This window comes from Alosa sapidissima, chromosome 6, assembly GCF_018492685.1.
Source record: "Alosa sapidissima isolate fAloSap1 chromosome 6, fAloSap1.pri, whole genome shotgun sequence".
NCBI classification, from domain to species: domain Eukaryota; kingdom Metazoa; phylum Chordata; class Actinopteri; order Clupeiformes; family Clupeidae; genus Alosa; species Alosa sapidissima.
Window position 1 is genome coordinate 14,642,351 of NC_055962.1, and position 27,383 is coordinate 14,669,733.

Sequence of the window (27,383 nt, forward strand, 5' to 3'; positions counted from 1 at the left end):
AACAGTAAACGGTTGAAATTTGCTTCACCCGCCTCGATTGACGTCTACGTGATGACTCTGTCCATATCTTTTACTGTGTGGTGATAACAATGCCACTGCAGTCTTCATTCATAGTCTGATGTACAGTATAGCCTAATACTGCACTGTCATGAATTTGCACTGAGCTGATTTTCCTTTCAACTACAGGATGATTCCGTATTTTACGGAACGGTTGGCAACCTGAAAATTTATTGTAATGTAAAAGCTGGTTTCTAGCTTTTTTAACAGTGAAGTCTGAGGAACAAAAGTGCAAAGAACATCTTGTGTTTGCATATGCTGGTTGCTTTAGTTTCCTTCTTCCTCATTGTGCAAAATCTGAAACAGTGGCATCATTTCATTCAGGTAAGGTTTTAGATTGATTTAAAATAAATAATGTTGGTTTGACATTTAGTATGTTCAACGTGTCCATATTTAGTACTCATACAGTACAAAAGCAGAAATTAGTATAAAAACTAAGAGAATTAGATTTCAATGGTTCTCGGTTAAAAGGTTAAATTATTTGCTAGGTAGATGATGTTTAATATAGATGAAATGACTGAACTAGGTAGATGAGGTTTAATATAGTTGGAATGACTGAACAGTTAAATAGGTGGATAGTTTAAATGGTTAAATTATTTGCTAGGTAGATGATGTTTAATATAGATGAAATGACTGAACTAGGTAGATGAGGTTTAATATAGTTGGAATGACTGAACAGTTAAATAGGTGGATAGTTTAAATGGTTAAATTATTTGCTAGGTGAGTTTTAATATAGTTGGAATGACTGAACTAGGTAGACGAGGTTTAATATAGTTGGAATGACTGAACAGTTAAATAGGTGGATGGTTTAAAAGGGGTAAATTATTTGCTAGGTAGATGATGTTTAATATAGTTGGAATGACTGAACTAGGTAGACGAGGTTTAATATAGTTGGAATGACTGAACAGTTAAATAGGTGGATGGTTTAAAAGGTTAAATTATTTGCTAGGTAGATAATGTTTAATATAGTTGGAATGACTGAACAGTTAAATAGGTGGATAGTTTAAAAGGTTAAATTATTTGCTAGGTAGATGAGGTTGAATATAGTTTTGATAGTTTTTAATTAACTATCTTAACTAACTTAGCTAATCATTTTTAGCAGTTTTGTTTAAAATGCTAACAATGTTAACATGCTAACTATGCTAACCATGCTAACTAGCTACAGTGGGTAGGAGTCATAGTTGATGATAAGTAACAGTTACAATGGCTGAACAGTTAAAAAGTTCAGTAGTTTAAAGGGTTAAATTGTTTAACAGTGAAATATTGTAGTGAGGACTTTTATTTTGAAACAGTTTTTGGCAGAGGAAGCAGTTGAACAGGATGTGTAGTCTTAATAGGGCCAGTTTGTATGCTTAAAGCCTGAGACTGGCAGTTGGTCCAGGTGGCCTGAACACCTGCCATAGGATTCTAATTGTTTAACGGCCGTATTGTGATGTCATAATCATAATGTTAAGTCAATGGGGAAATTTTGAACAGTTTTTAATTAATAGTTTAAAAAGTATAAAAGTTACAAAGCTGAAAAATACATAGCACCCATGTCCTAAGTAAGACCTACGTAACATAGTTTGAATGAAGTTTCTACGTTAAACGGTTGAAGCTGCATTAAGTGCGTTAGAAGAAGAATAATAACTAGAAAACGCAATTCCAGGGAATTACCAGTGCATGAAAATGCAAAACATATGGTGTGAAATATATTGTTAAAACAGATGATGTGCTAATTGGCAACCAACATGATGAGGTTTAATATAGTTGGAATTACTGAACTAGGTAGATGTGGTTTAATATAGTTGGAATGACTGGACAGTTAAATAGGTGGATAGTTTAAAAGGTTAAATTATTTGCTAGGTAGATGAGGTTTAATGTAGTTGGAATGACTGAACTAGGTAGATGAGGTTTAATATAGTTGGAATGACTGAACAATTAAATAGGTGGATAGTTTAAACGGTTAAATTATTTGCTAGGCAGATGAGGTTTAATATAGTTGGATTGACTGAACTAGGTAGCCTAGATGAGGTTTAATATAGTTGGAATGACTGGGCAGTTAAATAGGTGGATAGTTTAAATGGTTAAATTATTTGCTAGGTAGATGAGGTTTAATATAGTTGGAATGACTGAACAGTTTAATAGGTGAATAGTTTAAATGGTTAAATTATTTAATAGGGAATTATTGTAGCAAGGACTTTTATTTTGAAACAGCTGTGGAGAGAGGAAACAGTTGAACAGAATGTGTAGTCTTAATAGAATGATTATGAAACAGTTGAAGGCAGAGGATACAGTTGATGGGAGTCATAGTTGACTGACAGTTACAACAGTTGAACAGTTTAAAAGTTGGATAGTTTAAAGGGACTTTTAATTTTAAACAGTTTAAGGCACAGGAAGCAGTTGAACAGGATCTGCAGTCTTAATACAGCCATATTAAAGTATGCTTAAAGCCTGAGACAGTGGCTCCAGGTGGCCTGAACACCTGGCATAGGATTCTAATTGCTATTGTGATGTCATAATCTAATGTTAAGTCAATGGGGAAATATTAATAGTTTAAAAAGTATAAAAGTTACAAAGTTGAAAAATACATAGCTGAAGTCACATAAGTAAGACCTACGCAACGCAGTTTGAATGAAGTTTCTAAGTTAAACGGTTGAAGCTGTATTAAACGCACAAAAAGCGTTAGAAGAAGAATAATAACTAGAAAAGCATTTCCTGAAGGAAATACAGTGCATGAAAATGCAAAAATATGATGTAAAATATCATACAGAGTAAAAACAAACTATATTGGTTGGTAAGTAGATGAGGTTTAATATAGTTGGAATGACTGAACAGTTAAATAGGTGGATAGTTTAAATGGTTAAATTATTTAGGTAGATAGTTGACGATAACTGACAGTTGGAATGGCTCTAATGTTTGCTAGCAGTTATGCTAACTATGTTAACAAAGATAATAATATTAACAAAGTTACTATGCTAACTAGCATGCTAACACGCTAGCATGCAAACTATGCTAACCACGTTACTTAGCTAACTTAGCTAATCATTTTTAGCAGTTTTGCTAAAAATGCTAACTAACATGCTAACAATGCTAACCACGTTACTTAGCTAACTGTTTTTAGCAGTTATGCTAACTATGCTAACTAGCATGCTAACATGCTAGCATGCTAACTTAGCTAATCATTTTAAGCAGTTTTGCTAAAAATGCTAAGAAGTATGCTAACATGCTAACTATGCTAACCACATTACTTAGCTAACATAGCTAATCGTTTTTAGCAGTTTTGCTAAAAATGCTAACTAGCATGCTAACATGATAGCATGCTAACCATGTGACTTAGCTAACTTAGCTAATCATTTTAAGCAGTTTTGCTAAAATGCTAACTAACATGCTAACTATGCTAACCATGTGACTTAGCTAACTTAGCTAACTAGCTACAGTGGGTAGGAGTCATAGTTGATGACAAGTAACAGTTACAATGGCTAAACAGTTAAAAAGTTCAGTAGTTTAAAGGGTTAAATTGTTTAACAGTAAAATATTATAGTGAGGACTTTTATTTTGAAACAGTTTTTGGATTAAAATTAAAAAGCAAAAAATTAGGTGTTTTCATCTCAATATCTCTGGCTGACAAGGTCAAAACTGCACGAAATTAAAAGTGTAGGATCATTATGACACCCTCTGAATGCATGCCAAGTTTTGTGTACTTTCGTTCATGGGGGGCCTTACAATAAAATAATTTATGTGTACATTTAGTGACGTACACCAACAAGGATTCCCGGGACACTGAAAGACCGGGGTACACAAAACTTGGTGGGCATGTACCCCCACATGGATAGCATGGAACCGTCATTTTTCGTTTTCATCTGCAGCCCCCCCGCTGGACTGGACCCCCCGAAAGGAGGGTAGGGCAGACACAGTTCTCTGTGAATCTTTTATGGTATGTTGGTCTCAAGGGCCCACATCAACCTGGCTCATAATCACTCATTTGTGATTTGCCCCCCCCCCCCCCCGTAAAAAATGAAAATCAGTAGGATTAAAAGAAAGCCAAAATAAATATTCATCATCATCATCATGGCTGCATTTTCAGTATTGGCGAGAAGTAGTCGTTTGTCCACTAGATGGCGCATCGTTGCAGTGAGACGTAATTTTGTTGGAAGTTAAAAGTGGGTTGGAAAAAACAATGGACGCTTCATACAAGGACTGTAATTTACCGCAGCGAACATCTAATAAGGATAGGACGATGTTCACATGAAGTGTAATTCCCATTTCTTCTTGAAGCGGAAATAAATCTGAGGATGTTTATCGGACATGCTTGGTTTTTACTGCAGGTACGTTAATCTTTTAATATCAATAAGGACCTAGGTAATGTTACCGTTAGCGTTGGTTGAGTGATGGAGGCATTTGATTTATTGCATTTGTAGAAAACTATAAATGCGGTTATACCAAATGTATAGCAGCACTGTTTGTATCTTTCGACTGTCATTTATTGCACGTGCTACAAAATCATTCTGTGCAATGGAAGATTTACCAACGTTACACCGGTCTGATACAGTTTTGCCTATACATGCGTGAGACTGAGACGCCTGTTTATTTTGTTTTAAGTGTGTGCAGGGTGTGAGAGGGGAATCGATGTGCTTTGATTCCAGCTTGGTAGTTGTAGTCTGTGAAATTAAAAAGCACGTGTGTGTCAAGTATCCAAACAATGACACCTTCATTTCATTATGGCTGCTTTAGCAAAACACCTTAAGCTACTGTGTAGTGGGTCCCATTTAGAAGTGGCTACTTCATTCGCGCTTTCCTTGACTCATGGAGCTGCGTGAATGTTATTACAACTTTTCGCCACGATATGACAGTTTAAGTCCGCTTGATACTGTAAGGCGTAAGCCATTGGTTTCCAAAGGAGATTTTATTTGTGTCGCCAGCATAGCCTATTGACAATTTATGTTGTAAATAGGCCTACCTTATAATCCTACCTGTAGCTTAGGGAAGCTAACAAGCTTTCTATTAGGATCTAGTTTGTTAGTTACCGTTTTGTCATAACTCCCTGATGCATTTTTGCATTTAGAATAGCCAGAGCGTGTATATCTCAATCGGAAAATTAAACAATATCGGGTGCCTATGGACTAGGCTGGGTGAACCCAGCCTGATCTGCCCGCTATTTATTTTTTGATTTCTTAAAAGATTGATCTTGGTCTGATGAAAGCCAGACTAGCCATGGACCTCAGTTAAACAATGCAAGGGAACATGAATCAGCCTATATTTGCACTAACAATAACGGACAAAAGCTCTTCAACTTTGGCCCGTTAAAATGTTAGGGCTTTCTAGCGACGCATTTCATCAAGGCCCATTTGGACATGTCAGTTATTTGCACCACTGGTTAGATGTAAAACAGCATTTCGTTTCAGACTAGGCTACTGTTACTTAATTTGTGCATTAACAATAACGTTTCAGACTACTGTTACTTAATTTGTGCATTGACAATAAAGTATTACATGAACTAAAGATGACTAAAATCTTATGTAGAAGAAGAAACATTCACAAAAAATCCATCCATCCAAAAATGACCTTTGTTTTTGATAGCTGTTGAAAACGGCATGGAACTGACAGAGATGTTTTTGTTTAAAAATACATAAAAAATAAATAAATAAATAAATAAATAACATTATGCTGATACCTTTTGCTTTTCCCAAATACAATGTAGCCTACAGGTGTAAGTGACCTTTCATCAATCCAGTTGCAATGGATGAACTGTGATGAACTGCCCTACTTGTGATTGTTTAGAGATGTTAAAGGTTTTATAACAATTCTACATCTTCTTTGGCTATTCTACAATCTATTCACCTTTTCAGCACCAGTAGGGTTCTTTCTGTGCAGCCGCACACACACACTCAGGCATGCCAAACAAGCATACACAAAAGTTTCAAGAGTGGGGGATGGAGTAAAATATGGAGACAAATTGAAGTGTGATTTATTTTCGCGGAACGGATGTACAGGACTGAGCGGCGGTCATATTTTGTACCGCTATGCGGTACATCTAGTTTTGGTTATGTTGATTGCAACAGCCTAGCATTATACCTGGCAAAAGAAAAACATGCTTGTTTCTTTTTGAGGATAACGAAATAAAAAAAAGAACAATTGAGTCCTAAGAAAAGTGAGAAGCCTCATAGCAAATTATAACAGCCAAATCCGCCTACGTAATCTTGTGAATTTGGAAATTCCAAGCCGGCCTTTGGCGTTTGTGTGTGCGTGTGCAAATTAAAAGTTGTGTGAAAGTTAAGAGACTCAATACACCAGTGTTGGGAGTAATGCATTAAAAAAAGTAATGTAATTACAGTAATGCATTGCTTTTTGCTGTAATGCAGTAATGTAAGGCATTACCAATACAATTTCAGTAATATTTTACTCGGGACAATTCTCAGTAACTGAAGTTACTTTGCTTTTTTAATCCAAAATTGAGAAATGCTCAATTGGCACCAGAGAAGATTATCCAAGAATAAAAAAAAAGTAATCTACTGTATGCTGGTCCTGGAATTTGATTGCCTTGTTTAAATGACTGTAGAAAGGGAATTTGAGTTATCTCTGCCATTCATGCAACAGATCTAACATGGTTAGGCTATACTTCTCATTTCAAGCAGTGAGAATAACTAAAATGTTGCTTTTATAAAGATCGTAGCCATTATTCTCAAACTATTTGCATTAAGTCTACACCACTGTAAGTGGAAGGAAAGGCAACCAGCAATGAGGAGAACCATTTAAAGTCAACATACAATTTCACTATGGCTATATTTTACTATATTAATAAATATTTAATATATAATGCATTACGCTTTTGAAGTAACTTGCCCAAGACTGCAATAGACTACAAATTCTGTCACACTTGGTGTGAGGTCCTTAACTACCAGCATTAAAGTTCTCCACTGCTAGGAAAAGGCAGACCACTGATTTACAGTTTAACAAGTTTAATAAAGTACACAACCACTATAATAAATAAGCAGTAAAAAACAGTAGTGTAAATTAGCAATAGTATAAAATCACTATAAATAGCAATAGTATAAAATCACAATCACAAAATAGACAATGTGCATTTAATCAACATTCAGTCATAGTTCATTAGCCAGTCCGTAGATGAGAATCTCAAAACAGTGTGGAATGTGACGAGTAGAGTTATAAATACAGTCCACAATGATAGAGTCCGGGTCCAACAGTGCAAGTGCACCTAGTTACAGCACCAGAGACAGTGGATTAAGTGAAGTCATCGTACTCTCTCGCTGACGCCTGGTGGCCTTCTACACCACTCTGCGGGCTCGTTTAAATGGCTTCACCACTGTTAAAAGACAAAAAAAAAGCCCTCAGTCGCGAACACAGAGTTTCAGATCGCACTCACACACATGCACACACAAAGTTGTCTGACAGGACAACTTTCCTTCACTTAGCTCAGATAGGCGTTGAATCAAGTTCCGTGTCTGGCTGGCCCGTCCTTCCGGTTCCACCTGTGTCACTCACGTTGGTGTGCGCTCTGTCCACACCAGTCCACACAGATTCTTCTCTATCTGCTTTCTCCCGGTTTCTGCCGCTACTCTCTCCCCTGCGTCCATGCCCTCTCAGTCCATTTCACCTTCTCCCCCTACCTCCACTGAACCTGTCTTTTTATCACACAGAACAAACGCAAGCCCCACACATCTCGCACACCGCCAAATCTGGGCAAAGAGGGGTGTGTCTCGTGTAGCCATAATTGTAAAGTGGCAGATATAGAAATGTCCACAGCAAATCCATGACACACAGTGCTCAATCACACTGTACAAAATGTAATGAATTAAAGTATAAACCACACAAGTGAATTAATGAAAGCACACCATACATAAAGTACACAAATTAATTAACTACACTTGACAAAGCCTGGTTTAGTGAAAAGCCCCCTCACCAGCGTCAAGGTACAGGCCTTAGAGAGGGTTTTTTTTTTTTTTTTTTTTTTTGACTGATTAAATAATTAACTTATTAGATAAATAACTGATTAAATAAAGAACTGATTGATTGATTAATTAATTAATTATTTAAACTGATTGTAACTGAGTGTCTGGATACAATCTGCAAGTGACCAACTTAGAGAAAAGATTAACACAACAGGAACACGACAGCAGTACATCTAGGACAAATAACAGTTAAGAATATGGAACACAGCTTAAATATGGTATAGTTATGCTCATAACATTCTGCCAATACATACAAATTTTATTTAAATGTTCTGCATTAAACCTGCGAGAAAAAAAAAAAGCTCAAAGAAAAGATTAACACAACACAACAACAGTACATCTAGGGCAGACATACTCTGCAAAATCTAAAACATGGCTCAGACAAAACTGGTGGAAAAGTTGCCTGCACCTCCTGCAGACAACAACAGGATCCTTACCTGATCGGATTGCTCGGCGGCAGAGGCAATGGATGTCCACCTCCATGGCGTGGCCTAAGGTCATCGGGGGGCTCTCCACATAACCCGGGAATGGTGTCAGGAAGCCCTTCTGAAAACATGCAAAAAGATGGTCTCGCATGAGTCTCTGATCATAAGTGGTAATGCATGGATCCTCACCTCTGCAGATGGTGAGACTGTTTGCAATAGCAAACAGCCCACAGTCGGTGCCACCTTCCTGCTGCTGGACAACGGGCCACTGCATGGTCACACTCTTCCCAGAAAAACAGAGCAAACCTGTCACCTGAACCTCGAACTCCTGCGTATGCACTCTGTTTAGGGAATCAAAAATATTCACAGCACCCACCTTACACCCAATGTCACTTACCGTAACCCAGTGGTTTGCACAAACATTTAAAATCTGCACAAACCCCTGGGTTTTTGACGGCACAGTAGATAGTAGAGCCACGGAGGTGGTGGCGTGGAGGCCTCCGATATTGGGGTACTGCAACTTTAGGAGAGCCTGGGCATGATCAATTGCTCGATCGTCAAGCCAGCTATGTGGACTGAGTAGCATGGCCCTGAAGTCCTCCACCCTTCTGCTCAGCGCTGCTGGCAAAGTCCGCCCTGACTGGACACCAGTGATGACAATGCCATCCTCCTAAAACATTAGAAATAATGATTAATTCACAATGTAAGGACATAGCTTCCAATATAAACTATAATAGCAGTTTTACCTCTTTTTTTTTTACCTCTAGTGTGTCTTGCTCAGTCTTGGAGCTGGTATCATTTGGGGTTCTGCTGCATGTCACCTGTAGACAGACAAGTACATTTGTATTTACAAATCTAAAGTGACACACATATGTGAATTATATTACAAGGGCCATTGTCCCCTACAACTTTTCCGGCTTCTGCGCTAACCCAACTCCAGTAAAAGCATTGTCCAAGTAGTAAGATAACCAACATCATGAAGGTTGCAGACATAACATTAAGTCACTAACATTCTTTAAATGTTGACTAAGCTTAACTAACTTACCTTGAGAGTGTCCTCCACCAACTCTGAGCAGTCAGCACCTCTGTCAGTCTAGGACCCTAAGATAAAAAATTAAATGTATTACTTTGTTGTCACAGTCACGATCATAAAATAAATACATATACTGACTTAAACACATACTTTTCAGCAAAGGCTTCACTGAGGCATAGGGTGTTTTGGAAGTCAGGGGTTTGCCTTCCATTGTCTCCAACTGGACAAGGTTGTCCTCCACTTCGATGACCCTTTCAAGCATAAACAATTTAAGTTATTACATGCTATGTCACCAATCATCAATTGATCATTTGCAATCAACAACATTCAAAAGCTAAATATACCTATACTTGTTTGGCCAGTCAGGAAGCATAGCCATGCCAGGTCTGCCACGCTTCCTCTCATTTTTCTTCAGCACCTCCATACCAGGAATGATGGTGAAGCGCTTGGCCTTTGTCTTTTTTTTCCGATAGGCTGCCTTCTGCCTCTCTTGGGCCTTCTCGATGTTGACGAGCACCTGGACAGATTCATGTACTTTGTAAGATTACACAGAAAGAAATTAGACATTCTGTCAGTTTTCAGTAATAAAATTCATTACTTTGTTGAACACATCCGCATCTGCCTCGGTGCGTTCTCGAACAAAGGCCTCGATGTCCTCCTCTGCAACAGCTGAAACTTCTCCAACTGGGTCACCATCTACAATCTATTTCACAAAGTGATACTTCAGATTCAGTAGGTTAAACATGGCAACAAACAAAACATGAATGAATTACATACATTACAACATACCTCACAGAAGAGTCGTGGCTCTCGGCCATACATTAGCCGAAAAGGAGAGTACTTGGAGGATGCCTGAAAAGAGGAGTTATGTGCAAACACAATCTCCTTCAGCTTGTCCTCCCAACTTTCTTGATACCCCTTTACAGTGGGCATCGCTTTCAAATGACCACTTCATTCGCGCATTACGCGGCGTGAAGCTGCGTGAAGCTTTAGTACCACTTTCAGCCACTGTGCGTCGCTCTGCCACTGTACATCGCTCTGCCTGCCGTCCTTTACATAATTGTTGCCGAGAGTAATCCCAGCCTACGAATTCAATAACAAAATAAATCATGCATAATTAAACATTACCTCGATTTAGGTTACTTGGGTATGGCTTAAGGCTTGACTACACGAAAATCGAAATCGAAATTTGCTGTCTACATTATTGTCAGTGTTGGGGTTAACGCAACTACGCAAATCAAAACAGTGGTGTGATAATTGAGCCAGTAGAGAAATAACTGTTCAGAATGAATCTGTAGCCTTGGGTAGGCTTCTGCAGAAAACAATGTTGTTGCCGATTTAATACTATCTGGCGACGTTTTTAACAGGCTACGCAATAGAGGCTTAGACAACTATGACCCACGTTTTGGTTTCGTAAATTAATTTGCCCTACTTCTTGACTGCAATGTAGTCAATTGACTGCTTGACATGTCATTTTTATTTTTCTGTACGATAAACAATTACATCTGCTTTATGCCGCAGAATTACATTCATATTTGGCTGACTGCAGACGCGCCACTTCCCTCCCCATATTCCAATATTAAGATAGTATGAAGTGCTTTTTGTATAGGCTACTATCATAAAAAAAAAATAGTTAAAACGAATAGCTATTTGCAATTTGACAAAACACTGGTCCTCATTTTGCGAATGCGAGGACGATATGAGCCTGTTGCATTTAGTTAGATGTCCGAGTCACACATAATGTTTGAAAACCACTGGCTCGTAATCACAATAATTTAACACACGACAGTTGGATAACCTACTTCATCATGTCCCCATGCCTACATTTTTGTGAGTAGCATAGAGATCGTTCAAAACAATAAAGTATGGCTCTCCGTTTGGGACATCGAAAACTTATATTTTTAATAGACTACCGTCGAAGATGCTGACTTGCAAAAGCCTCGGAATAACACGTTATCTCCACTATCATCGGTCATGCCCCTTGATCAAAGTGGGGAATGAAATAAAAGTTTGATAACCACTGGCTTAACAAGTTACCTGCAGTCCAGAACACAGAATCTATTGCAATATTCTGATGATCGGCGATGATATCGGCAAATGTTTGTTTTCCAAAGTAAGAATTTCACTTCACCATGCACCTTCGACAATACCTGGCCTACCTGGTATCATTACAAACATTATTCTGTGTCCTAAAACTGGCATATTTTATGGCATTGTGTCATGTAAGTTCGTTGCAAAATCTAGAGAAAAGTGTGAGGTGGTCAGCGGGGGACAATTGAGACACACATTGGATTGTGTTATTACTTGAACATTCCACACTATCCACAGCTGTGGTAGGCCTATCAGGGGCAGGAGGATTACTGTCAGCGCAGGCTTTATATAAAATAAAGCCAAAATATACCCAAAATAAAGGCATGTGGTTTGCGCAGCCTACAGTAAATAACAGACCCGCCAGAATGTGCGTTATGATGCTTTTTTACAAGCAAGATGTTTTTGGTACCCTACGCACACTGCATGTTCTTAAATAACAATGATCATCAGTAATATTCGACCATTAATTTGGGTAAATGGGCAAGCGTGACCACCTTGATTGGCTGATTGGCTGATGATTGTAACGTGGGCATGATTCCAAACACCTCCCTTACGATGATGAGTGACAGGTCTCAGAATGCGTGCGCTACACAAGGACGGAAGATGATGAATAACTGGGGCCGTAGGCTATTCACAAAGGCTTTTATCTTACTACTAGGAGTAGGCTACTCCTAAATCGCACTTAAAGATTTTAGATTGGAGTTTTCTCTTAAAAGTTATTCACAAAGCCTTTCAGACAACTCCTAAACTAGGAGTGAGTCTTCGTGGCTATGGATGACGTCATTACTCATGCACGAGCTTGACTGAAGTGACCACCTTGATTGGCTGACGATTGTAACGAGGGAATTCCAAACACCTCTCTTCCGATGATGACTGACAGGTGACAGGTCGGAGAATGCGTGCACTACACAAGTAGTGCGAAGGACGGAAGATGATTAATAACTGAATAAAAAGGCCTAGCCTAAATGAATAAAGAGTAAGGCAAAACAAATAGCTTAGTAGCCTAATGAAACATAGGCCTATGGATTGATGCAGTAGCCTACCTTTGCAACATTATTAAATTAATCTGTCACCATATCCCTAGGCTACGTTTGCAAAGAGGAGAACATTTTAATTTGATTCACAATGAAACATTACATTTCATTTACATGTTAACAATGAGTAGTTTGTGTTGTTGTTGGTGGCGTTATTGCATCCCTTTTATGAATGCAAAATGGTTCCCTCGCGATTGGAAGCTCCTGTTGCGCATAGGCTATTTCAAAACATCGCAACGTAAAATGCCACAAAAAAGCTGTTTATGAATAGGTCTTAGTGAGTTAGGAGTCCTCTCGACTTAAGCTGTCCCAGACTTAGGTGCTACTTTTAGGTCTAAAATGCTTCGTGAATTACTTTTTAAAAACAAATTAGGAGTCCTAAAGTTAGGAGTGACACGCCCATTATTTTTAGGAGTTGCTCCTAAATTCGCCAGTTAGGAGCTACTTTTAGCCTTAAAATTCTTTGTGAATATGGCCCCTGAATAAAAAGGCCTAGCCTAAATGAATCAAGGCAAAACAAATAGCCTAGTAGCCCAATGAAACATACGGATTGATGTAGTATCTTGTAACATTATTAAATTATTCTGTTACTATGCCTACATTTGCAAAAGAGAACATTTTAATTTGATTCACAATAATGTTACATTTAATTTACATGTTGACAATGATTAGCCTAGTTTTGGTTGTTGTTGGCGGCGTTATTGCATGTTAGTTATGCCTACAATGCAAAATTGCTTCCTCGCGATTGGAAGCTCCTGTAGCTGCATAGGAATAGGTCTGTGAGTAAGGAGTCCTCTTGACTTCTTTTAAGCTGTCAGAGGTGGGAAGGTGTGATTTTTTGGGGGAAGGGCTGGATTAACTGGGCACAGTTGTCTGATGGCCCCCCTTCCCCCCAGCCAACGTGAATCGGGTGGTTAGTTAATAGGCCTATCGTGAAGATTTTTCCTGCCATCTAAGGCACGAGCGCATCTGTGAGGCCAAGCCTCACCAAGTAGCTCGTTTGTTTACAACTAACATTCCATTTAATTAAACTGCTTTATAGGCTATGCCGAAATAGTTTTCAACATTTTGAATATTAGTGTCGGGTGAACTGAAATGTTCTCAAAGTAGCCTTATGCCCCCCCGTCAAGCAATATAACCATACAAACGCGCTTCCTGCACTCATTGTTTCAAAAGGAGTAATTTTGGCTTTGTCAGAACTGAAGAGCTGTGGACGGCACGGCACGGTATGCCCAATGAAAATAAATTAACGCAACGCAACACAACACAACACAGACCCCGCTTCTCTCGCGTCAGTCACTGACATGAACGAAACACAGAACCCGCTTCTCTCACGGCAGTCACTGACAGTAGCCTAGAATAAATGCATGGGGTAAAACACTTCCCCATGACAAAGACATCGTAAAACACTGAAAGTTAATATTTTGTCACTAGCAACATTCATCTGTCCTTTGTCAAATGTATTATGTTCCAAGTACCCTATGCGTAATTCTGCTTCATAAAGTTGAACAAATACATTTGCTTATTTCACAGAAAAATATAAATAGCCAGTCTACAGTGCAGAGTTGGTAAGTTATGGTAGGCCAACTTGCAGTGAACATACAAAGAGGGGAAATTATTTATCTTGCAGCTGAGTAGACTCAGGTGCGCACGTAGACATAAGGCCGAACATGCAAGCTCCAATGAATCGTGCTCTCACGGCAATCGCGCCGTTAAACTTAAATAGGTTAACATCACTCTGAGTTCGCCTTCAAGACAGGAAAACGATGATTTGAAGACATCTGTTTCGTTGGAAGGGCAAGGGGTAGCAACAGGGCAACACAGAGACAGGCCCGATGGCAGGGCTGTTATGAGAGTATTAAAATATGGGATATTCTACGGGAAAACATTAAAACGGCAAGACAGCGGGGAAAGTTAAAATACGTGATAAACACGGAAAACGTTGGCATGCATTGTTTCGGTCCCCGTGCACAGGGATTATTTGTCATACTATTAATCACATATGATTATTTGTGAAATTGTGCAAACAGGCGCAACACATTTGAAAAGGAAGGACTGGTAGCATGCAAGCTCACGGGAAAGATTGTTTTAAGAATGTTATCACAAAGTGTGTGGTTGTGGCGCGGGCGGAAGACAATTGGCAGGGGAGGGTCATGTCTTTTTTTAACAATTCTGTCGGAGGGTCATTGAACAATTTCTAGCAGGCAAGAGAGGGTCATGCAACTTCCAACTGAAGCACTCAAAATTCCTCCGGTGGCCCCTTCAATAAATAACGATCAGTCCCTAGATTGCTGCTGGACTATATGTCTTGGTTCTGTTAACAACTTATTGTCAAACGCATAGCCTATCTCGCGGTTGCATCCATTACAAACACACATGCAATGTGAACGTCTGGGATTGGGGAGAGCACTAAATGCTCTACTGAATAAGCACGAAGTCAAACCTTTAAATGAAAAAACACTCTTTAATAATCCAAAAAAATAAACCGCTAATGAAGTAAACTTGTGACCATCAAAAATCGTTTATCGCTTGTAACTCCGTGATACCAGGATGTAACAGGAAGGCATTTGGCTGAGCAACGGAGGTTAATATGCTCCATGTTTTGTCCAAATTATGACTGTATCATCGTTGCACTCGGAGAAAACCGGAATGTTTCATTCGTCCCCGTTTCAATCGTCCCGGTTGTACCTACTCAAAACGCAGATAGAACCTTATTATTCTAAGGTAGCGAAATAGCGTTCAGCATGATTCATGCCCAATTAATTCCCCGTTAAAGTGTTCGCCTTTGTAGTTTAGTTTCGTGATAGCCTATGATAAACGGCTTATGGCCAAATATGTGAAAACGTTAAAATACAGTAGGCGATAAACCCGGAAAAAGTTGACAGTGATTTTTTCATAATCACTTTGGAGGGTCATAGAAAAATGTATTGCTGGCGAGGGAGGGTCACGTCTTTTTGGACTAATGCTCCCCAAACTCCTCCGGTAGCCCCTTAAATAAATAACGAACAGTCCCTAATGAAGTCAACTTGTGACCATCAAAAATCGTTTAACGCCTGTAGGCCTAACTCCGTGATAACAGGACGTAACAGGAAGGCATTTGGCTGAGCAACGGAGGTTAATACTCTATATTTTGTCCAAATGATGTCTGTCTATCATCGTTGCACTCGGAGAAAACCAGAATGTTTAATTTGTCCTGCGTCTCTACGGCTGCAAACGGGATTCACTCGCAGTTAACCAAATATTTATTTATTAGGGCAGGCATATTTCTGGCTATTACATTATTTCTAAACCAGTCTGCTAAAGTCTGTAGTGAAGTCTGTGTAGGGTTTTCCAGGCTCCATTTCTTTTTACGAGACACCCTGCTCACTTGAGCCATCTACCGGTTGTTTGGGTTGTTGCAGTGTCTCACTGGAAAAATACAAATTAAAGTCGCGTGATACCGCGTGATCCCACGCGCGGACCGCGAGTGAAGCTGGCCAATTCGAAGCACTGCCCACTGTAGGGTTTTCCCAATCGCTTTTTTTAGGGTCTGATTTGTGCGTTCATCCAAACCTACAAGAAATAAATTACATTTAGAGTAACAATCATAGTAGTCAATTACAATAACAACACTACCAACAATTATGCATACCATTTGTCTGTGGGTGGTATGCTGATGACATTCGGTGTTTCACCCCACATTTTTCAAACATCTTCTGATTAACCTTAGGCAGAAAGACATACATACACACACATTAAATTACATTATTTAAAAAAAAAAAAAAAAAACTGTTGCTCTGTAGCACTTTGAGATTGCTAATTCTAAAACTGATAGTTCCGGTCCTTGATTGTGATTGGCTGAATCACGTTCAATGCCGTTGTAAAATGCAGCATAAACATACATCCGTGTGGAGTACAATGAGGGAGCAGGAAGAGTAAGAAGAGTGAGAATTAGAGGAGGCCTAGGAAGAGGACGTGGAGGTGAAGAAGTAGGAGGAAGAGAACGAGAAAGTGAAGAAGTGAGAGGGAGAGGATGACATGGACAAGGAGGAGCAAGAGGAGGACGAGGAAGGGGAAGAGGGCTATTTCTTACCCTTCTTACCCTTCCTCTTCCCCCTCCTCTTGCTCCTCCTTGTCCTCTTCCTCTAACTTCACCTCCTTGTCCTTGTCGTCCTCTCCCTCTCGCTTCTTCACATCCACGTCCTCTTCCTCAGGGGGCAGTCGTGGCCTACTGGTTAGCGCTTCGGACTTGTAACCCGAGGGTTGCCGGTTCAAACCCCAACCAGTAGGCATGGCACTAATCCCTCACTGCTCCCTGAGTGCCGCTGTTGTTACAGGCAGCTCACTGCATTGGGATTAGTGTGTGCTTCACCTCACGCAGTGCTTTTAGTTTTGCAAACTCAGTGAGTGGTTTTATAAGTATTAATAGTTTTTGAAATTGTGCTATAAGAATCACGATTTTGTTTAAGCATTCAGAAAAAAGCTTTTGCAAGACAACTACAATGTTTTGCTGATTTGGTGAAAGGTTTTCCTATTCGAGTTTTGCAAAAATAGCCAATAGCTACAAAAAATGTGCTTAAGCAATCAGAAAAAACTGTAAGCAATTACTTAGATAACACCAGTTAACTGTAATGACTACAGTAAAACGTTACCCTGTTCCAAAATTCACGTAATTAACATGTGCTTAATCGCATTTCATAGTGACATTTGACCCAGTGCAGTCTGGCTATCGTGACTGAAGGAGGCAGACGAGAAAGCACTGCTTTGAATGAAACATTTAGCCTAGGCCTACATTTAAAAAGAACACCCAGACCAATACTGTTGACAGGAGCATCAATGTACTATTTCTGCAGTAAGAAATTTCTGTTGCCTACCATAGGAGTTTGTCAAGTCTGAAGTAGCACCTCAGTGCAAAACACTCCGTTTTGCAGAGCCTACCCTATGACCGAATAACTAACTAACCGACAAACTCCGTTAATAAATTGTCTACATTTGTTGCACACTTGGAACAAAATGTCTTCAAAAGTATGTGGAAGGTGGTTACATTTATTTCCATTCCAATAACTTCACACATTACATTTCCGTGTGCACTTGTAGGATATGCTCCTTTAATATATTTGTTCCTACTATTTAGTTTATTTTCTTGAACTGCTATTTCTTATCCTGGACTGCCACCTACTGGATAGAAAAGGCAACAACCTAGTAATTATGTGAATCAAAATCTACATGTTTGAATGGCCAAAAAAAGGATAAATCATAGGTGTTATTCCACACATTACTTCTGAACATCTGAAACCAGGCACTATGCTGACCCAAAGGGAAAATTATAATAAAAGAGAGACACGTTGAACTCTAAAGTCTATAATGTTGGTTTGGCTGTTCATTGATTCACTCATCTGCCAAAGTTGTTTTTAGGATATGTTCATAGCAAAACTGGATGCATGCGATTAATCTAGGTTAATTACACAGAGAATGTAATTCATTTGATTCAAATTTTTAATCGATTGACAGCCCTAGTTTATATACATACCTCAGATGTCAGCACTGCTTTTTTCGCCTTAATGGGTCTAGTCTCCACCCATTTGGTAAAAAAAAATCAGTGGCTGTTAGTAGGTATCGGTTACCTGATTTCCGCGACTTCTTCAATGGACCGATGAGGTCAACACCTTCATATAAATGTTAGACAGAAGAAAAGAAGAGTTAAATCTTGTTAATGCTGTAGTGATCTGTCACGTCTCTAGCAAATCCATGTGAAAGTGCAATCTCACCGATCATGTGCCAAGGTGCCACAGGTTTAATTGGCTTCATCTCTGGTGGCTCTGTCTTCACCCTCTCGAACGTCTGGCATGGTTCGCAGGTGCTGACCTTCACAGCAAATGAAGAATGAACAGAAACTGTTAATAGCAATTCATCTGTACATAGAAAATGAAACAGTTGTACTGTCAGAACCGAACTAATATAAATTCACCAACCCAATTGTCGACATGAGCTGTGATGTTGTGCCAATAAAACCTCTGCCTGATCTTCTCCATCATCCTGTCCCTGCCGAAATGACCAGCATGGACCTCCTCTAGGATGGTAACCTTCTCTTCCTCAGAGAAAACAACCCTCCTCATGGAATGTCCATCAGTCCCTCTGTAGAACATGATGTCACCTGAAAAAGAAAAAATATATAAAAAATAATTATAAAAGAAACTACATTGTCTAGGTGGAAGACCTGGCCATTAGCAACACTAAGTGTGGGTACACCAAATAACTTGCGTTACAGTCGCCATTACCTCTGGGCTAGATTTTATTAATGAAGTTGTCAATCTAGCTTTAGTCCCTCAGGTGAATTCTGAGGTAAATATACAAAAAAATGTCATAATAATGACGCATGTAACCGTGAAAGTAGATATACACCTTTTATAACCCGAGAAACGCGAAACATTTGATTAGAAATGGCAAATTGTTGGGGAATGACACATTTTGAAGGCTATGATTGTGCTAAGGTGATTGTGCTAACGTTAAGGTGTTGATCTTGGCGAACTTTGAAGCAAGTTAGCAGTCCAGCTAGTTATTTGATAATATAACACAAATGGTTAGCGAAGTAATTCAGTTAAGTTAACATAACAGATTTCTGACATAATCTGCATAGCAGATAGTAAATTAGTTCGCAGCTAAAGCATTTACACAACCGTAACGTACCTTGAAGAGAGAAGTTTTTGGCTGCTTTCCTGATTGCTCTCTTGGAAGACTCAGTGACCCCTTGCTTGTACTTCTCTTTGCTGGAAAGATAAAAGAAAATGTCGTGTAACAACACCATCTTAACAACTGTTTGTCACTATCAAAATCACAAAATGTTTTAAATAAAGATAATTATGCGCTAACAACTTATGCTTTGTCAGCTACTGACAGCTAACGTCAACACAAAAGTTAATTAGGGCTGGCTAATGCTACAAACACTAAACGTTAAGAAACTAAACAACTCTAACTTGTATAGCTAATGAATCGTACTAAAACGAATGTAAATTATCACGATTTTGAAAATAAATAAATAAATAAATAAATAAATAAATAATAGGGCCTGTGGCAGTAGATGTGGGTATCCCAAGGAAATTTGGAGTCGCGCTCTCGCTGGTCTGAGGTGATATGACGCAGTGACAAGATGCACTTCACGTTAATGCGCGAGCTGCCCTCACCAGATATATTGCATAGCGACCAGCGTAGCAATGCTGCCGAACAGCTGATTATAACGGTATTGTTGCGTCATCCGGAACTTTTTCCCTGGCCGGAACAAATTTACTGTGACAGCACCACCAGTCTAAATATTGGCCAAATAATATTTCAACCATATCTGATAAGTATACATGCTGATGTTTCAGTCTTTTATTTACATTAACTTTCATCACGGTCAGTTCAGGTAAATTTTTCTTTAAAAACAATGGACATAAGGTCAAAGGAAACATTGAAGTGTTGGGTATAAGCTAAGGCAAGTGTGTGTGTTGTTGTTGCAACTGTGGTAAATGTGTAACAAATGTCAGACTATTGACCAGCATGTGCAAAAGATGGCATGAGGCCAAGTATAAAGTGTGTCAAGAGTATGTGTTAGAGAAAGTAAAGTGTGTGTGTGACCAATTTAAAAGCCGTATACTGTACTAATTAATTCCAGTAGGACTGTTGTGACTCGAGCAAATTCATTATTGATCTGTAAAAGTGCAAAGGAAACAAAAAGAACCAAGGTAAGTATTTAAATTCCAAAACATTTCCTGTAAACTGTTTCTCCTTTTGGGTGTTGAGGACAATAGTTAACTTCAGCTTTTCTGGATTTTTTTTTAATGCTTGAAGCAGCATGATGTGGAACTTGCTGTTTGTTCTTCAAAGAATTTATACTCACTTCAGAACACCCAACACTTTGTTGCTTTGTGCGCAAGTTTGCCATCTTGAATTATTCTCAGTTCCACCGGTTCAGTTATTGCCCTAATTATCAAAAAGAGAAGGCAAATGCAATCACAGTAAAGAACTAAGTTATCAAATATCAGGATTTTTTTAGGGGGAAAAAAACACACACAAAAAAGAAAAATTACCCTCTGTTATCAACTACAAAGGCTTTGGTGGTCACCTCCTACGCCTACTAAGTTAGTTACCTACAGTATGGAAAGGCAAAATCAACACTAAGTTAATACCACTTAAAACCCAAAACCTTCATCTCCAATGTTATAACATTTGCTGGCATAACTTGTCTTGGTACATGCCTCCGATATGTATGAAATAATCTTTCTCTGAGGAAAGCTCAGCAAAATCACAAAACTGACAACTGTAGGTCAATAATTTTGTTCCTGTCTGTGAGGGTAATGAATGAGCTCGGTAAACATGGTTTTTCAAGCTATTCCATGTCCTGAAACTACATGGACAACTGGCATAAGTGCACAGGTAACAGGGATTCCTACCATAATGACCATGGCATAATTTACAGTGTTGTAACAATTTGTACCTGCTAGACTGTGAAGCACAGCATAGAACACCACCTAAAGAAAGATCTAGGAAAAGGACAACAGGTTATAAACAGTTTATTCCACACACCCTGTGCTTCAGGCTAAGCCAAAAGCTTTGAATACTTTTCTACCAAAACAGATGTCAAAACAATCTCTAAAAACTTTAATCTTTAACATATCAATCATATTCATTAACAACAACATTGCTGAATCCAACTTACCACATGAAGCGTGGCCTGAACGCCAGGCAAGGCAACACTGGTAAAATCTGAAAGGGGTGGGGCACATTAATAATGATTTCAAAAGCAACTTTTGCGTTATTACCATATATTAATTAGGATAAATACGCCAGATAGATAGACAAATAGATAGAGATACTTTATTGATGCCTAGGGGAAATTCAAAACAAAATTAAAAAAGATGAGTTCATTGGGTCAAATATAAAATATAAAGTATAGAATAAACAACACTTGAACGTCACAAACGACACCAAAAATACATTTAACTGCTGCTGTGTTCACATCTCCTCAGTCACAATAAACAGAGCCTGATGCCCAACGTGTTTGAACACTGTAGCTACCAACATAGCAGGGCATCTACCTGCTGCAACACGTTTTGCATTTATTTCTGAATTAGCTATTCATTAATGCAAAACGCCAGCAAAATCACAACCGTAGCAACTAGTCTAAAAGAACGGCAGTCATGCCTAACCTAACTGGACGTGTAATATCACCGACAATTTTTTTTTATTTAACTTACAACTACCGTTTCTGTAAGGCTGCATGGATTTGACTACATTAGCAGCGTGAACACGGTTAGCCATCTAGACATGTGACTAGCTGATACTAACAAATCACACGAAATACTTGGAATATCATTCAAATACTCACTTAGGTCGAAGTTTTGACAGTTTCGAACAGAATTACGATCTACTTAGCACCAACTATAAATGCTACTCGCAGATGATAAAAGATGTAGGTTACTCGCCAGTTAGCTTCGTTTTGTCGCTTTCAACGCACTTCCAGTTCAGTTTACCAACGTCTCTACAGCATGACATGAGCGTGACCAAAAACTTCCGCCTTGATGTCACGCGATGATGTGAAATGAGCATGCGCGAGAGATTTAATTGCATCAAATCACTTGTTACGTGTTTATTCAACAGAAATGAATTAAACTCCTCCAAATTTCCTGATATCTAATTTGGATTTAATTAAAACAACTATCTACATCTCTCTAATTAATCAGTTTTAGTTATTTCATCATGTTTCATTTATTTCTAACAAACAATACCCAGTTTTCATTTTTTTGAGTGTACATTCCCAGGAGGTAGGCTATGCGGGAGAAGTGCAGCAGAGCAAGTGTCACGTGATCACTAGTGGGTCACAACGTTGTCCTATACAGCCTAATGTTTATTTTGTGCAGGGAGAGTTACTTGGGATTTTATGGGGCTACTTTTGTTCAAGTAGCACTGATGAGACAGTCACGTTTTTTGCTACACGGTATTATATGGAGAGAAAACATTAGCCTTTGAGTATTTTAATAGTCAGTTGTAAACAAATTACTATTCTCATGTAACTCTTTTGTAAATGGACTGAAGTTCGCTCTAAATATCTACCTTTGCCGATTATGCTAACCGTTAGCATCTTTATGGGATTTCTCATATACATTAGCCATAAGCTAACGCATTAGTTTCTATTCTGTAACTTGGAATGCTAGCCTACGTGATTGCTCTAAAACAAAACATAGAAGGAAATAACTGAGATGTAGGCTACTCTGTTGGTCTGCTCTTAGTTTTACAGTGAATCCTATGTAAAGGTTTAAAAGGAACAGCTTCAGACTCTCTCGCCAGTAAAGTACTACAAAAACTGGTCGAAAAAGGCCCACTCTGATATTATTCTTAACCACACATAAAACACAGTATTTCCCACAGAATTGAATTCTATTTGTGGTGGTAGGTTTGCAAAATTAACTGTTTTTAACAAATTAGCACAGCGTGGTTATGATGCAGTTTAAGTCAATTGCAGGATTGTTAATGTTTTCTTTAAACATGCATGTAGGTTTGTTGAGGGACAAGGGGAGGCTGCGCAAAGGTGCACATATCTTTACAATGAACGAATTCCATCCAATTTAAAGTACAACATGCAAAATCATTGTGTGGTGGTAAATATTGATATTGTGGTGGGCCGCCACAAATAAGTCAATGTATGGGAAACACTGAAACGGCATGTTTTCCCCTTGTTGTTCTGTATGATTCCGAAGCATCTATATAGCCTACGAGAGGCGTAGTATCGTAAAGATCAGCGCTGCGTGTGTAACCGTGTGTGTGTATGTGTGCTTATGACATTTGCTGGCCGTTTTAACCATGTAAACGTCATTTTTTGACCAGTTTTATTTGATTCACGTAGGGGGGAGGGCCTAGGACAATTTTTTTGAGCCGGGGGGAAGCCCCTGGAAAAAAAAATTTGATCAGTGGGGAGGGCCAGGCAGAACATTTTTAACCCGATCGTCTGGCGACCGGCCCTCCCCCGCCGCTAAATATCGTACAGTCCCTAATCTAAGCGTGCTCAGATGACGTGATAGACCAGGCGCTGTTGCTCACCTGTCCATCATCGTAAAGCCCGATTTGATTGGTTCACCCGATCTAGGGTGAGCATAGTTGCTCCACAATGGAGCAATGCCAGACCGAACTTCCCAACCTCAAATGTTGTGGGCGGGACTAAGTTTGGCTGGCACCCAGGCTAGTTGCATACCGCATTCAATTCAAAATTCTGCTCCTCACACACAAGCCCCTACATAGTCATGCTCCCACCTATTTTACTGACCTCTTGGAAAACTATAGACCCTTTCAACAAGGTAAACAAAAACAATGCTTGAACATTCTATTTGGGCCCCAATCTACTTCCTCTGCATTAATATAACATATGGAATGTTAAAAAGGAAGTCTTGTGGGGCCAACTATGATGCTGATAATGGAACTCTCTTGAAAGGGTCTATACCCCTGCCCAGAGCCATATAAATATATATATAAATTGTCGCAACTCTACCTTTATATGGCTCTGCCCCTGCCCACTCACTGCGATCCATCGCAGCAGGTCTAAACAATACACCAAAAATGAACATTCTGTCACACTGCCCCTAAACTCTGGATTTTTGATTTGACTGCATAAGTTGACATTTTTTTATTTTAATATTATATTAATTATTTTTGTAAGTGACCTTGGGTGTCATTAAAGGTGCTTTTAAATCAAATGTATTATTATTTATTATTATCTGAGAAGGGTTCCCTTGGTAAAGATGAACGATTTTGAAGTTGAACACTGTCACTGTTGAACGCAGTCACTAAGTCACTCGCATAATGAATTGATAGAGGATGCGTTGCCCAAGCTCCCACAAAAAACACTATTAAGAGGATCCTGGTAATGTTTATGACAGTAAAAAGTTCATCTTAAATGAAGGTCACGGGAAAACCATTCTAGAAGTTATGCTTTGCCACTGTCAGGACTTAGTTCTTACCACTTTGGGTCATATAACTCTATCTCCAAAGGAAATGATCAGACACTCTCCATTAGATACCAGAGGAGTGATTATAGGACTCAAACATCTTCACAGCCTCTCTCACTTTCTCTCTCTCACACACTAGGTGGATGTTGCTGATATGTGTATTATCATTGATTGTAATTTCTTACTGATTTGAAAGGTGGATGAATCCCAAGATAGGCTTTGCGGGGCTACACATTCTTGTTATTTTCATCCTATAGAACCATCTACTTACTAAAGGTGCAATGTTCTAGTAGTGGAACTTCATTCTGTTAATGGACTATGGATATGGTTTTAGTTGCTTGGCAGATCCAAATCCAAAATGATTTACAACATACTGTACATTATAAAAACATTACAATAGTTTACAATACAGTGTCTTAAAATGTCTGTGTCTTTGAAATCTGCTGTACTTCCTTGCATTTTTAATTTCACAGGAATTTCATCAGAAAAAATAAATCTCAAAATCAGTGTTCTACTTTTGATCTAAAATCTAAAGTCTGACAAACAAAGCGTTGTTGTAATAGGTTTGTATCACATTCATAAACAAATAATGAAATAACAAGTATTTTTTTAAATTTTAAATTGATTCTCAATTGAATCAAATGAACGAATCATACACAGACTATATGCGTACCTCAATCTTAGAAATATTTAAACCTTTTAGTACTCCATCATTTGCTTGACAAATTAAATGAACACGCCAACATTTTGGGAAATTAGCTAATTCAGAGTCTACCCCAGAGTTGATGCATATCCTTCTCGTCTCTGGGCATGCAGCAACTCAGTATGACGCACTCACTGAGATACTCATTGAGCTCATTGAAATGGGCAGAACCAATTAGCCTTCAGCTCCCAAACGTGATAAAAGAACTCCAACATTTTCCACATTTACATGTTTTGACTTGTATACAGTACTTACAATATAGGCTACAAATACCAATGTAAAATGAGACCATGATTTTCTATGTTCTCATTCAGGCAAAGAACTACTACTTGGGTGGAGTGATTTGCACGTAGCACCTGAAAAGATCCGGTGTTACTTCAGCAAATCCCAACTAGCAGTGCTTTGCCTGAATTAGAATGTAGTTCTAAGTTGTACATGCTTAGAAAAGTCATGTGTCTCATTTTAGATTGAAATTTGTACACATTGTAATGATTCTAGTCTCAACATGTAAATAGGACAATGTTGGAGTTATTTTGACACTTTTGAGAGATAGCTAGTTGGATCTGGCCACCTCTGCTAAGCTAGGCTGATGGTGGGAGCAATGATGTATGACTGGGGGCACGGTGATGTGCAGCTGGATGTGCATTGTTTCACAGTAGTGCTTAACATGTCCATGTGATGTCATGGTAATGGCCACTTAGAAATAATTGTTTTGTTGTCATTGCCTCTCTCATTTGACCTGATCATCTGCTTTGCCTCTCAGCATAAAGATGAAGATGACAAGAGTTCAGTCCTGCTGGAGTAGGGCCTTGGTCTGTGTTGTGGCCTTCCTCTTCAGCTGTGTGATATTCAAGAGGTACCACTACCTGGTCGTCCCACTGGACTCCAAATCATCACCTTTCCACCAGACACACACACATCCTCTGTTGTCCAACATATTTAACAGTGGCACTCCCTCACCACCAGTGCCCCCCCCATGCTCTGGCAATGACAGCACAGAGGTCATTCCATCACACCTGCCCCAGTCATACCAGGAATTCTTACGCTACAGACATTGCCGGACATTCCCAATCCTATTGACCCCTTCACCTTGTGAGGATGACCTCTATCTACTGTTGGCCGTGAAGTCCACAGCTATGCATGTCGACCGCCGTGCTGCAGTGCGGAACACCTGGGGTAACGCAGGTAAAATCCAGGGTCGACGAGTTAAGCTGGTCTTCCTGATGGGCCGCTCACATGACCTGGTGCAGGGTCACGACCTTCAGCCACTGCTGCAGAGGGAGAGCAATCGCTATGGGGACATCTTGCAGTGGGACTTTGTGGACAAATTCTTGAACCTGACCAAGAAGGAGGTAGGATTCCTCAGTTGGTTCTCGCGTATGTGCAACAGCACGCAATTTGTGTTAAAGGGCGACGATGACGTGTTTGTGAACACAGAGAATCTGGTTGAGTTCCTGACACACCACAAACCTGTGAATCACCTGTTTGTAGGATACATCCATGACTCTGAGTTGCCCATCAGAGACAGAAACTCAAAGTATTTTGTCCCTGTTGAGATGTACCCAGCCGGTAAGCTCTATCCACCCTTTCCGAGTGGCGGTGGATATCTGATGTCACAGCAGACTATGTTGAGACTGGATGTGGCGGCCCAGAAGGTGAAGCTGTTCCCACTCGATGATGTCTTTTTGGGATTGTGCTTGCAGAAAATGGGTGTGAGCCTCACACACCATAGAGGTTTTCTGACATTTGGCATCAGAAATGACCTAAAGCATCCCTGTGTATATCGTGAAATCATGCTGGTGCACCAGATGAACCCAGTAGAGATGCAGCTCATGTGGTTGTTGATGCACCATGTCAGTTGTTGACAGTCCACCATGTGGAAGTTGAGGGGAAACACTTTGAGCCTGTGGAATGACAAAAAAACTAAACTAAAACTATAAAGTCTCATAAATGTCTTTAAACAGCCTAAGGGGGACAAAGTCTGATGGATAGGCAGGGAATTTAATTTGGCCAATGATATCCTTTAGAAGAGAAAGTGTGACACATATAAATTAGCTAAAGACAGAAAGTTAGACTAGCCAGCCAAGATGCAAAGATTGAAGAAATTAGTTCTTCTATCCACCGAATTCATTGTATA

At 39.3% G+C, this 27,383-nt stretch overlaps 1 protein-coding gene across 1 annotated transcript; it reads left to right on the plus strand.

The window, feature by feature from the left end:
• On the plus strand, positions 1 to 27,383 carry LOC121712174 (N-acetyllactosaminide beta-1,3-N-acetylglucosaminyltransferase 4-like). The gene is made up of 2 exons (XM_042096270.1): positions 1 to 381; positions 26,010 to 27,383. Exon 2 carries the CDS (start codon positions 26,017 to 26,019, stop codon positions 27,109 to 27,111), a length of 1,095 nt encoding a protein of 364 aa, XP_041952204.1. The 5' UTR covers positions 1 to 381; positions 26,010 to 26,016; the 3' UTR covers positions 27,112 to 27,383.

What these genes read in the sequence shown, in the direction of transcription:
- LOC121712174 (XM_042096270.1), top strand. Translation starts at nt 26,017, where the DNA reads ATGAAGATGACAAGAGTTCAGTCCTGCTGGAGTAGGGCCTTGGTCTGT.